The sequence below is a fragment of the Uloborus diversus genome, chromosome 6 (assembly GCF_026930045.1).
Source record: "Uloborus diversus isolate 005 chromosome 6, Udiv.v.3.1, whole genome shotgun sequence".
Classification (NCBI taxonomy): Eukaryota; Metazoa; Arthropoda; class Arachnida; order Araneae; family Uloboridae; genus Uloborus; species Uloborus diversus.
This window is the reverse complement of record NC_072736.1, coordinates 115,171,586-115,185,858: the sequence shown is the minus strand read 5'-3', so window position 1 is coordinate 115,185,858 and position 14,273 is coordinate 115,171,586. Positions and strand designations below refer to the sequence as shown.

The 14,273-nt window shown below is 32.8% G+C and overlaps 1 protein-coding gene across 1 annotated transcript in view; it reads left to right on the top strand.

Moving 5' to 3' along the window:
• LOC129224606 (hemicentin-1-like) overlaps positions 1 to 10,111 on the top strand; it is a 56,125-nt gene extending 46,014 nt beyond the window's left edge. The window contains exons 9-11 of the mRNA XM_054859090.1: positions 5,710 to 5,846; positions 9,027 to 9,216; positions 9,864 to 10,111. Of these exons, the coding sequence (XP_054715065.1) occupies positions 5,710 to 5,846; positions 9,027 to 9,110 (221 nt within the window). The 3' untranslated portion in view covers positions 9,111 to 9,216; positions 9,864 to 10,111. The remainder of the gene's footprint in view (positions 1 to 5,709; positions 5,847 to 9,026; positions 9,217 to 9,863) is intronic.
• The last annotated feature ends 4,162 nt before the right edge of the window (positions 10,112 to 14,273 follow it).

Sequence of the window (14,273 nt, the reverse complement as noted above, 5' to 3'; positions counted from 1 at the left end):
TTAAATTTTGTTATTTGCTGCTTGTTTAAAATTGAAATGCATTTAAAATTATTACTTGTCGTTAATAACAGTTAAATAAAATTTTCATCTCTAACATCTATTTTGCTTATTTTTAAGATCTCCATATCAATTTGTCGAAATTCCTTCCCTCCCCCTCCGAAATAAGATCCTAATTACGCCACTAATTGGACTCCCTCCGAAATGAAATCCCAGCTACGCCACTGAATATTATGTGTTAAAATTAGTTGAATTTCATTCATCCAGGATCACAGAATCTTGCACACCAGATCACAAATATATTTTTAAAAACTACGGTAATATCATTATACATAAACCTTAGTAAAAATATAACTGCTTAATAAAACAGGATTACAATAATGACATCTTACTGTTCTGGACATTTTCATTTTATGGCCATATTGAAGTTTGACACATATTCAGAACAGAAAAGGACAATGCTATTTTCCTAAACTGGTAGCGGCCAAACTTTTTTATATCAATTGCCCTGAAAGTGTTTGCCTTTCCATGTATGGTGATCTTTTCCCCCAACTTTCATAGCAATCAAACTATTTCTTCTTGAATTTTTAATGTGGAAGTCCGAAATATGTTAAATGTCAACACTAGCCAGTGACTACCAAATTCCCGAACCAAAGATATGAGCGAGAGACCGAATATTTTCGGTGAATCAGCGTTGCAATTTTCTAATTCGGTCCTTCACAATAAACACAGGATGGTCCAAAATTAACTTCATTTATATACGAAGAAATAGCGGCCTATCCACTAAGCCTATGGAGCAAAAATGTTTATTTAAAGGTATGCACTCGAGATTGTGTAGGGTTTTAACGAGAGCAGTGCTCACGGTTATCGTTACAGTACTCGAATTTCGAACTTTTAGAAGCCAAGCGTACAAATAACAACGTATTTGAGCCTTAAGACAAGAAACATACAAAAAAGCGTCTATAAAACAGTTCAAAACAATCTAATCAACTTCTGTAATACTGTACAATTAAAAAAAAAAAAAAGAAAACGAAAAAAAACTGAAAGATTATTTATGAGTGCTTATGGAATTTTTTCTCTAACCCGTTATATACGAAAAGTCGAAAGTAATGATCATGAGCCCTTCACGCTCGTTACAAGCAAGTAAGACTATATAGTATATATACACACATTCATGCACATATACAAACATACATACATGTGGTGATGTGTTATTTTCTAAGACACTTTATTAAGAACTCGAACTCTTGTGAACTATGTTTTTATTATTCCTACGCACGGAGTGAGATTGTGCGCGACGCGACAAGTTTTGGCGGGTTGAAGAGGAAGGAATGATGGGAAGTGTGGTGGAAGACGTGTTGTTCTCGATGTTTTAATGTTTACTGTTCTATGTTCCTGTATTCGTCTTGTGCTGTCAATTATTAAATGTTAATTAGTGTACGATGTCGTCATTATGCTCTGTTGTGGGAAGAATACCCCTAGACCAGCAGAGATCCTTACATACATGCATGCATACATGATTGCATACATACATGTGTGTGTACGAGTATTACACGTATATAACTTTAAAACTATATTTGTACTAAAGCCTTTCGCTTAATGCTGAATCAGTGCTACTTAAAATTAGAATAGCATCTTTTTCACTGAGCCTTTTATTACACAAATGAAATTTATCTGGGACAAGCATTAAAAAATATACATTTTAAACCTTGAATAGAAACCCAAGCAAACCATTTCCGACACAGATGGTAAAAATAACCATCTCGTTTATCACCGTGGCAGCGCAGTTAAGTTTCCGCGAAGAACATTATGTTCTTAATAAAAATTAAAACTTATTTACTAATGCGTTTCAGCAGACCTGAAAGTTTCGGTTTATTAATTTAAAATATTCATTCGAATCAAGGATTTTCATTTCCTTTCGCTTGTGAAACTGGCAGCGGAAGTGAATGCGTTGTAGAACTAATGGCTGTTATAAAATTATTTCTTCTTTGAATGGTGAGTTAGGTTTCTGTTTTACTTTTCCATTTATAATCTGCACCAGCTTTGTTAAAAATGAAGTGTCTGGGGAGATTTCACAAAGTTAGAATAGCTCGAAAGTTGATTTATTACATTGAGCACATATTTTCCATTAATAGTCTTTCAATGTACATTAATATAGAATTTAATCTACCGCTCAGTCATTGCTTTTTTCTCTTTTTTAAAGAACGTGTAGTAAACGAATTTGTTTTCTCAACCTATTTACACAAAAAATGAATTTAAAGCAGCAAGTTATCAATAGGAGATTTTGAAAATAAAAATAGTTATCCGTTACCTGGATTAATGGCAGCGAAATTGCAATGAAAATACGTCATTATTGACATTAACAAACTTAACCAGTTAGGAATTAATATTATATGTCTACCGTATGGAAGTAAAAAAATGTGAAGTCTGAGAAATATCCCGACAGTCTTATGCTAAAAAAACACACACTCGTGTTCATTTTTTATATGCATGCAATAACAAAAAGTTCCGACGAGAACTAAACGTTCCTACTTTCTCATATACCAACAGCGACTTTCTAGCATCTTCCCAATATTCTTTGAGCCATCTAAGACTGCAAATTAATTTAAACATATCGTTTTAACATTTAATGTGGATTTCTGAAAAGAAAAGAAACCTTTCACATTTGATAAAATAGACGCGAAAAATATTATAAACGAACTAAAGTATTCGAAGCTTTTAAACAATGCAGCTAATAAATTTTTCCAAGAGCAATTCTTAGTTTTCAAACCGAAAAAAAAAAGAAAAAAAGGAATAAGAAAATAAAAAAAAGAATAAAAACAAAATAAGTAAATTTTATGCTTAAAAAAAAGTCGTTTATACCTCTTAAAGTTCTAGAGTAAAAATAAAGCGCCTCGGGTTTTATTTTTCCCACGTTACCAAAATTAAAATAAATAAATATGATTTGGAAATTAGTCAATAAAAAAAAAATACATCTTACATAAATAATTTTCCTCAATAGTAAAATCGTCTGCACATTTCTTTCTCTTTGATAAGAAAAATAAAGCACTTTTAATTTTCTTTTTTTACCCGCTGCCAAAAAACTTGATTATCTAAAACTTTAGACTGAAAATAAATCATCTTAGTAATAATTATTTCACATTAAAAACCAGGGCTGCGGATTCGGAGTCAAACTGGTTTTGGAATAAAAGAGTCAGGAGTTGAAGGCTTTTAAAATTCAATCAGTCATAGTCCGTCTCATTTTGGAGTACAGGAGTCGGAGTTGAAGGCCCTTAAAAATCTGTCTACTATTTAGTCATTTTTCCCTCCGAGCCCGAATTTCTGCCGAGGCAGAGGAGTTGGAGTCAGACACATTTAGGGTACATGAGTCGGAGTCAAAGGCCCGTAACTTGTAGGAGTCGGAGTAGGGAGTAGTTCCTTTTCCCACCGACTCCGCAGCCCTAGTATAATGATTTGCATTTTGAATTCACTTCAGTTTGATTCAGTAATATTTATCTCTGACTAGCATCAAGGTTAAGTCTACGTGATATGACATTATGATCTTTATTTATAACATTTTTTTTTCAAAATATACAACTTCTTTTTTATGCCAAAAAATTTTTTTCGTGTTGTCGTTAACATTAACAAATTTTAAATTTTTCAAAAAAATATCCTTAAAATAGCTAAATTAGAAAATAAAATCTGCATATTCTTCATCGAAAGCTTTTTCCAATAAGATTTTTTTTTAAACAAATTCACCTTGAAGTTCGGAATCTATATTGGCCTCAAGTTTCTCCGTAGGTGCCAATGTTAAGATTTGTTAATCTGTTCAAAATTGAGCGAAACATTGTTCCAAGCAAAAAGAATAACATGAGTTTTTTTTTGGTCAAAAAAAGAATATGACTTTAATTTTTTTTCCAATATGTTTGGTTTCCGTAAGTTAAAAATTTAATTTTGCAAATTTCTTTTTTCTTAAACTTGACAAAATATATACGTGAAATGAGTCAAGAAAAAAAAAATTTTCAGTAGTTTTCGATAAACCTATCCAAACTACAACTGAGCATTGCGTCCATTTCACTTTTTTTAACAGAGTATTTGTTTTTAGAAAAATAGGTTTGATTTATTTACTAGATATTATAGCAAATATAATTGCACTCGTCAAAACAGTTATTTTACAATAAAAACCAATTTGTCTAAGCCAACCTACAGAAATATAAAACTACTTTTCCAAAAAAATATTTCCCCCCCCACATCCAGTTTTCTTTTGTAAAACGTTAAGTTTGAAACAATTTATAATGCTCTATATATAATATTAAGAAACTATTTAAACTAAATACTTACGGTCAGTAAAGAATTATGTTTCATATTTGATTAGCAAATGTTTCTGAATACTACTTCAAATTTAATAGTTTTTTTTTCGATGACAAAAGATGTACAGTTACTTTGCGATAACTCGAATATTACCATAACTCGAAGTTTTCATCAAGTCTCGATTTCTTTGTCTTTATTTCCATGGTAATTATTCTCAATATCTCGAAGCTGACTTCCTTTAACTCGAAGTTTTTTTCAAAGATGACTCGAATTTTATTTTGAAATAACGAAAAGAAAGAAAGAAAGAAGTGACTATGAAAGATAAATTACTGCACCTTCACTTGCAATTTCTGCAAAAACACCTGTTGAGCCAATGTGCGATATAAGAGTTACACGTGCGGAAATGAGTTAACTTGTTTTCTTCTGTTGTACCGTACTGCTTACACTTTGACGTGTTGCTGGACTACGAAATTGCTTTTCATCTGTCAAGTTGTCAATTCAACTGACTGTACCTTTATTCAAAGGCTGACCTGAATTAAGATGCGTTTCCCTTCATTCGTTATTTTGATCATTTACTGATAAGTTCCTGAGAGACAGAACGAATGAAGATGTGCAGGGAGTAGAAGCCTTTTAGCCACCCTGAGATGTGTATTTTTCCTTAAGTTGAATTCGCTCTATTCAAGTCGTACCAGTAGTATCGAAATCAAAACCATGCTTTTGATACATTTCTCTCAATATTTATGATTAAACTGTGCATATCGTGCATAAAAACTTTCAAGTTCTGTAATTTTGTTTGTTATATGTACATTGTAATTAAAATATTCGTTGGTTTTTAATATTAAAATGTCAAAAACGAAATTAGAAATGGATCAAACTTCCGATAAGTCGAAGTTTTCCGTCGGTCTTTTTAGATTCGAGTTATCCAGAATTGACTGTATATATAATTTAATTCAATGGTGTTCAACCTACTGCCCGAGGTGCGCATCTTTCCAGTGAAGCTTATCCGTGTGGCTCGTTGTTTTGCACATTGTTAAAATTGTAAAGCACGATAAATGACAACGCAACAAATTTATAGCCAAATATTTAGAAATTGGCTTCTAAAACAGATGCATTTGATGAAAGAAGCATGAAGTAATGATAACAACAATTGTTGGCAGTTAATTTTCTTTCATTTTCCGCATTTCCAATGTTATTTAGAAGATTTAACTATTTTGAAATTTTATATGTCTTCTGCCCCGCGAGAATTATTTGTATATGTGGTGCCGCCCTCGGGTAGAAAATGCTTGGGGCACCACTGATTAATTTATTTCGTTTTAATTACGTAGGTTATTAAAAGCATAAAATTTTAGCAATATATGAGTATATAATGTTTTGATAAATGCAATCCGAAATCATTTTAACTATAAAGTTATTTGTTCCTAGATGGCAGCGAAGAAGTATGGAATCACTCCGCCATAACTGCTGGAGCTTGCATCATAGCATCCATCATCATCGTCACTGCAGTATGTGTCTTCTATTTTAGGAAATTCTACTTGGAGAAAAAACACAGACCAATGGGGGTAAATTTATTTATTAACAGTTTTATTAAAACAAACTGCATCTTTTAATTTCAATTACCACCTTTTTTTTTTCTTTTTAAGTTGTTGAGAGGAAAGTTCTTAAGTCATTTTTTCCCAAAAGGTGAGTACGCCAAATAAAACCATGTAGACTAAAAATACCATCCTCTATTTTTCTATGAAGGTGAACAAAAATTCGCGAGATCAGGGCTTTATCTCCACCAGAAAGCCTAACTTATGTTAAAGCGTTATCAACAAGCAGTTTGTGATCACCAGGCAAAAGTGTAGCAACAGTTGAACAAAAGTGTCGTAACAAAATTGCCTGTTTCTTCAAATTTTGTTTCTTTATCGTTCACTGTAGTTTACTAGTATAAAAAAGTTGTTAACTGTTCTGGGAAGTCTAATTTATGTAGTTGAAAAATTCAAAAAGAAAAATGTCGCTGTGTACCATTCTTTTATTCCTGTAATTAAATAACTCCAGAAAAAGAGACAGAAGCCCAATAAGGCCACCACTGGAATTATTAGAAATCTGGTGTCTTTTTTTAAGACACTATAAGACGGGTGGAGGCATGATCCTGTGCTGCATATGCTGCATATGGCCAAAGTATTGGGACACTTTTAAAAATTCACATTTTTAAGGATTTCTCAAGAAATAAAAGACTAATTGCTTTGTAACTTTTGTCGCATAAAAGATATGTTTCAGATGTCATTTTCCATTAAAAGCTATGTCATTCATGCATTAAGGGGACCAGCAACAAATTGAGGAAATTAAAAATGTTTTTTGATCATCGTTCATCGTAAATAGCTGAGATTAAGCTGTAAATTTCAGAAATTAGTTACCCTATCATGTACAATTATTTTACGTACTTTCAGGAAATTATCACTGATATTCATGAAGATATAAGAATTTCTCTCAGAACAACGAATTTTATTTGGTGGTTTTTGGCTCATAAGACGAAGGTTTTTGATCAAAGCTTACCAAACTTTTAGAAAACTTGACAGCACACAAGAGAAGTGTAATATTGAAATTTAAAGGTAAAATGTTGAACATTTGATAAAATATGGATTCTTAAAGCAATTAACTTTCCTCTGCGCATGCGCGAAAGATAGCAATTTATAACTTTCATAATCCAAACCCTAACTTGATTTTCCAACTCATAATAAAATTCCTGTTCAATATCTTAAAAAATCAGAAAGTTATCAGTGATATAATAAGCCGAATTTGAATAGATCTCGGATAGGAGACGACTCGTCAGCGGTCGTTCGCAAATTTGCAACATTTGCTTACAATCGCTTAGTATGATTCGTAATAAAAACAGATTACTTGTGAACGATCCCTCACGATTTGTAGTCTGCCCAAGATCTATTCAAATTCGGCTTATTAGAACGCTGATGACTTTTTGAATTTTTAAGATATTGAACTGAAGTTTCATTATGACTTGGAGAATCTAGTTGGGGTTTAGATTACAAAAGTTATAAATTGCTATCCTTCGCGCAAGCGCAAAGAAAAATTAATTGCTTTAAACGCTCATATTAAGTCAAATTTTCCATATTTTAATTTTAAATTTTAATATGATAATTTTTTGTGTGCTGTCAAGTTTTCTGTAAGTTTGGTAAGCTTTGATGGAAAACTTTACACATTATGAACCAAAAACCTTCAAATAAAATTCGAAGCTCTGAAAAAACATGATTATATCTTCCTAAATATCAAGAATATCTCGAAAGTACGTAACATTATTGTACATAGTAAGGTCTCTAATTTATGAAAATTACAGGTAATTCTCAGCTATTTACGTTGAACGATGATCAAAAAACATCGTTTTCCTCAATTTGTTGCTGGTCTCCTAAACGCATGGGTGATATAACTTTCAATAGAAAATGAAAGCTAGAACATAACTTTTATATGACAATAGTTACAAAGCAATTAGTCTTTTATTTCTCGAGAAATCCTTCAAAATGTGAATTTTTGAAAGTGTCTCAATAGTTTTGGTCATATAGTGTATAAGCAGGAATTAGGCACAGGAGTGACTAGCAAAAGCAAAAAAAGATTTATCACTGCTCCGAATCTGTCCGTTGATCTGTTTCATTGATGTAAACATGGAATTTTTTATTGTTTTTGATTTTATCAAATACTGTTTGATATGCTTTTATATTTCCACTAAACAACTGCTTTTTTTTATTTTATTTTTTAATTTATAGCACGTTTCGGCGTTTTTTCAGAGTTGGCCTTAAGGACTCTAGTTTTTTACTAAGGACAACTCATCTTTTTGTTTTCAATTGCTGAAAAACAGGTTTTAAAGATAAATTTTCACATGGATTGATAGGGATCATGGAATGATACTCATTTGATGAAAATACAAAAATTGGAGTCAACTGTACCAAAAGTGAACGATATATTAGGCCCTAAACCTTAGGGTAGACTCATTTGTTGCACTTACCTCACATAATCTGTATTTACACCATCATAATTTAGTTTATTTTTAGGTTCAACCATTTGCTTATAGACGGTAATTGTTAAACGAATTAGCAGTCGAGTTTTGTGCAAAAGGAGCTACTAAAACCTTCAATAAATCAAAATCTTGGTTTAATGACTTATAATTCTTTAGCTTTCAACGGCTCCTATGATTACAAGGTAGTCGCTTTTCTACCTCTAAAACTATCAAACAAACTTAGTCTTTGGGAGTGGTAGTGTTTGATAGAAGCAATTACTGAAAAATAATATTTTTTTCATAAGAAAATAATGGCGAGGATTGATTTAATTTCTCGAAATTAATTGGTAATATACTTTGTAAGCAGAATTTTTGAAGCACAAAGTTTGTATTTAGTACTGTGTAAAAGCACGTACTGAATTGTAAAAGTATGGTGCACTGTTTTCGGTAAAAACTAACTTTCGTGCAGCTTTTAACGTTTATTAGAATAACTTAAATGTAGTGTAAATCATAATTTCCATCAAAATTAGTTTTAAACTGATTATGCTTACGTTTAATTGAAATAAATGCCTTTTTTGTTTTTATCACGAAATGAAACAAAATTGTTCATTGCTAAAACAAAACTCAAAACCTTTTTCTTTTTTTCTTGACTAAAACCACTTTTGCTCTCAACGGCTCATATCGTGCGTTTCACCATGTGGATTTAAAACTGTCCTCTAAATAATAAACAAATTGAGCCTCTGCTTATTTTCAGTGGAGTACGGTTCAAGTAAACAACTCTTGTGGATCCGACTCGTACGCTGCTACCAATGCCAGTATGCTGAACTGTTCGAGGTGACAGGAACCTAGTTCCTGTGTCCTGGAGTGCCTGCATGAGTCTTCAGGGATCTTTATGAACGAGAGCATACCAACATCTTGATTGAAAACGGTTCTATATTAAACAGGTAAAGTAACTGGTTAAAGACTTTGAAGATATTTCTTTCAGTTAAAAAACACCTTCTAGCAAAATATGATTGCCCCGGAAGTATTTCCTCGGCCATTGCTAGACTTTGAATAGATCCTTATCGAGGGACGAAGATCCACCCAGGCAACAGAATTTCGTTTTCTCCTTGCAAAAATTGTCCTGGACAGCTTACCTGCAAGTTGCCTCATCCTGAAAGTTTGATAGAATTATAGATGTGCTTTCACACCAACTGTGTAATGAGATGTCGTAGGACATCGTACGAGATCATGTCTCATAGCTCTATTTTATCCCCTCGAGTATATAAGTTACCGATGGCTCAACGAGGTGAAAAACTTCCATTCATTTGGGTTTTTTATCTGTAAAATGATTACTTTGTTTTCCTTTTGTAAACAATTTCTTATACGAATGCTGTCCTTAACTGAAAAAACTTTCGTTTCAGTCGACAACTCCTCTTGGGTACGTCAATTTTTGTGATACAAAATGTATTTTAAAATTTTCATATCACAGTTTAAAAACTAGGAATTGTCCTCCTTATGTCAACTATATCTTTAATGTATATATCTATAAGAATATCGTTCAGAAAATGTCTTTATTTTTGAACAGTAAAACATTTTTTCTATCTTTCAGTTTTGAAGCTCAAAATATAAAGTGATACATTACTTTAATATAATTTAAGAAGATTGATGCTGAAGATATGGATGATAATGCACTTCTGGATTCCTTATTAGGAAAAAAACATTTGATGGACAGTTTGACATCAAAGAAAAAATAAATAAATCAGGACACAGGAGTATCAAAAAAGAAGAATGTCATTTCTAAGACGGCTGCTGCTTTTGAAAAAAGAAATAATTTTATCGTGTTGTGTTGAAAATGTGATGTGGATGTATTTGTAAAAAAACTATACGATGTAAAGAAATAAAATTTTTAATTCTTTTGTCAATTAGTTTTGTGAACGTCTGCGTGAATTTTTTTCTTTTGCTGCAAAACTTTAAAAAAAGCAAATCTTAACTCGAGTGATCTAATAAAAGATAAAATTAAAAAAAAAGTTAATACATAAAAGAATTGAAATACGTTTACATTAAGAAAATGTGATGGGAGGTTTTTGAGATAGGATTGTATTTTAATTCTACTATGTGATGAAATTCTGAAAAGTGATAATTGAGTTTTTGCAGGTAATTAATAATCCAAACATTTAAATAACTGCTTCAATTTGAAAAAAAAAACTCGATTACGATTAAACGCATTTAAATTACGATTACGTTCATAATGGTGAAAAGCCGAAGATTAATAATTACCGGGACAGAAAAAAAGAAGTTAATGCGTTTACAAAATATCAAGTATGAAATATTTTTGCCATTATATAATATAAAAAACAAACATTTTGTTAAAAAGTAGTTTTATTGATTTATATTTTCAACTGGGGAATTATCACGCGTTACGTACAATTATCCCATGTCTACGAACAAAAGTTATACTTAGCCTTTTTAAATTAATATTTTCTTACCTTAAGTAAATTAGCTTTTTACTGTGGTTGAAGTATCAAGAAAAAAATTTCCTACTTGGGCTTCCTCAAAAAACAAAATGTTCAGTCAAATTTAGAAAAAAAAATATAAGCACGTTTTCACATAGAGCCCACATAATATCAAAAAAATAATAATAATAGTTTAAAAAACTGAAAAAAAAAAACACGCTTTAGTAGCAAAATGAACTAAAAAGTTAAAAAGAATCTTTGAATGACAAGTATATAAAGTAGTTGACCAAACACTTAATTTTACTGTAATAAAAAAAAGCGTGGAGGGCTGCCTATTTGCATTTTTGCATGGATAACAAGTGAAAAAATTTAAGACAACTGATAAGAAGCTCCCCACGCTTTTTTTCTATTACAGTAAAATTAAGTATTTGATCAATTACTTTATATACTTGTCATCCAAAGATTATTTTTAACTTTTCAGTTCATTTTGCTACTAAAGCATGTTTTTTTTAGTTTTTTAAACTATTATTTTATTTCTTTACTTTTTAGTTCATTTTGCTATAAAAGCGTGTTTTTTTAGTTATTTAAACTATTATTTTTTGCATCAGACATTTTGAATGCTTTCTGGTAAATTCATGTGCAAACATTGTTACACTCAGCAGCTCTGATTTGTACGTTGTAAGTAATTCTAATAAGCCACTGGCTATTTGTCCAAAGGAAAGCTGGAACCACAAACATACAAGTTAAGCTAATAAAAGCGTGTTAATTAGAATAAACTAATAACTGATCGTTAATAAATTAATTTGATTATAGAATATTGCATTGTCATCAGGTTTGAGGTTGCATTCCAAATTTTAAAAGAATCCAATGACAAAAAGTGGATGCAAATTGAGTTGCAAGATTATAAATATTTAACTTCGTTGTAGACGGGATTAGAACGCACGCTCAAGGATTCTCGGAGGTGGACGTCAGTGAAGACCCGCGCCTAAGACCGCTCGGCCACGAAAGCTCATAAAGTGGTGGAATGTACTAACAGTAATAAGCCACTAGCTCTTAGTCCAAAGGAGAGTTACTCACAAACATACAAGTGAAGCTAATAAAAGCGTGTTAAAAAACAAGCTTCTTCAACGTTTTTGTGGAAGAAAAGTAAATGTTTAACACATTTTCGAAGTTACGCTTTTAGTGCAAAAATATTAGTTATGCTGGTAATTTCGGAACCATTTGTTTGAGAAATCTAACGAATTGATTGTTATAACTACACTTGCAATGTATTTCTCTGATATTAATTCCAAAACTGAATACTGCACTTAATTGTTTTATGAATTGAACCCTCGAAACTTAATTAATACATACAGAGCTTCGACTTAATTTAAAATAGTTAAAACTTGACTGAGGTTGATATGAAATCATTAAGAAGATCTATGTATTAATAACGAATTTGATGCGGAAACTTAAAATTAATCAGTTGCACCTCGCTTGTTTTATTAATAATTACCAATAACATTTTGTCAAATACACTTTATAAACAATAGACTGTAGTTTTTAAAAGTAAAATAATATATTGAGCGATAACTTGCATTTGTATTTATGTTCCATGTGAATGAAAAGTCACAGAATATCACTTACTTCTCGTTTATTGAATGTTTCACACGAATAATACACGAGTTAAGTTAACACAGGGACCTCTGATCAAAACGAAGCATCTCGTTACGCGAACACACAATCAACTGAGAAAAAATGAAAAAACTCAATGTCCCTGCTTGAACTGAAACGCCCTCTAGAGCAGTGGACTGTATTAGAAAATAATTCTAAAGATACCGCCCCCCTTGAAATTTCGGAGGGGGTTTCAATAACATAATTAAACATAATATTAGATTAATTAATCTAACAGAACAAATGCACTTAAAGAAATTGCAGAATATGTAAAATAAACACATTGAACAAATTAGTACAGCGAAAAGATGACTCTCTACAACGCTGGAAAAAAAGCTGAAAACATGAGTAAATACATAGAGCAAAAATGTCTTTTAGAATGTTCAACTATGTAGCAGGTAATGGACACAGCTTAGAAATTGGTCTCACTAGTTCTCCGGTTTGCGTTTTTACCTCCGCAACGCGAACTTTGTTATCTTTCCCTGGAAATATTTTCTGAATTCTGCCCAACTTCCATTACAGTGGTGGCAAGTTTTCGTTTTTTATCAGCACCAAGTCACCAATGTCAACATTTGCTTTAGCCCTACACCACTTGGATCTCGACTGCAGCTTTGTTAACATTGAGAAGGAATACTAATGGAGGGAGCGACAGCAAATGTCTCAGTCAGATAAGCTTCAAAAACATTTCTCCCAGGTCAGGTGACTAGTTTGGCTGGAAAGTTGTCGCGTTTTGGCACGCAATCGCTCTTTTGGCACTAAATATTTTTCAGACGACGGCACTAATTACGAAGTCGGGGCTACAAATCAGAGCTGCAGAGTTGTAGCGAAAATGACAGACTGTGGCTCCACCTCCTTTATCTAAAACATAGTTCGACTCCGATTTCAACTCAGAGTTTAAAAACCGTCGGATTCGGACTCTTAGCATCGAAATCAGACCGGATCCGAGTCCGACTCCGCAGCCCTGCTACAAATTAGAGTTGCTGAGTCGGAAGTAAAATGACCGACTCCGAGAATTTTTGAGCATTCGACTCCGACTTTTTTCTTCAAAATCAGTTCGACTCTGACTCCGCAGCCCTGCTACAAATTAGGGTTGCAGAGTCAGATGAAAAATGACCGACTCTAACTTCGAGAATTTTAGATCCTTTGACTCCAACTACTTTACTTAGAAACGCAGTCCGACTTGGACTCTTGCAGTTTATAAGGACTTAGTCTCCTGAAGCCGACTCTTTTACGCCAAAATCGGTCCAACTTCAACTCCGCAGGCCTGCAACAAACTAGGTTTGTGAAGTCGGAAGAAAAATGACCGACTCTAAAACGGGGAATTTTAGAGCCTTCGACTCCGACTCATTTACCCCAAAATTAGTCGGACTCCGATTTCGTCTCAGAGTTTCAAAACCTACGACCTCCGACTAGTTTACTTAAAAATCAGTCCGACTCCGACTGCAGCCCTGCCACAAATTAGGGTTGTGGAGTCGGAAGAAATTGGCCGACTCCGACCCAGAGAATTTTAGAGCCATCGACTCCGACTCCTTTATCCCTAAAGCAGTCCGAGTCAGATTTTGACTTGGAATTTCAAAAACTTTGAACTTTGACTCCAACTCTTGAACTTCAAAATCAGTTCGGCTCCGACTCCCCAGCACTGCAACAAATTTGGGTTGCGGAGTCGGAAGAAAAAGAACCGACTCCAACTCACAGGGAATTTTAGAGCCTTTGATTCCTACTCCGACTTTTTTTTTTACCCCAAAAGCAGTCAAACTCCAATTTTGACTCTGAGTTTCAAAACCTTCGAACTCCGACTCTGACCGCATTTTGCTTCAAAATCAGTCCTACTCCAACTCCGACTCTGCAACCTTGCAACAATTTAGGGTTGCAAAGTCGGGAGAAAAAAAGCAGACTCCGACTCCGGGAATTTT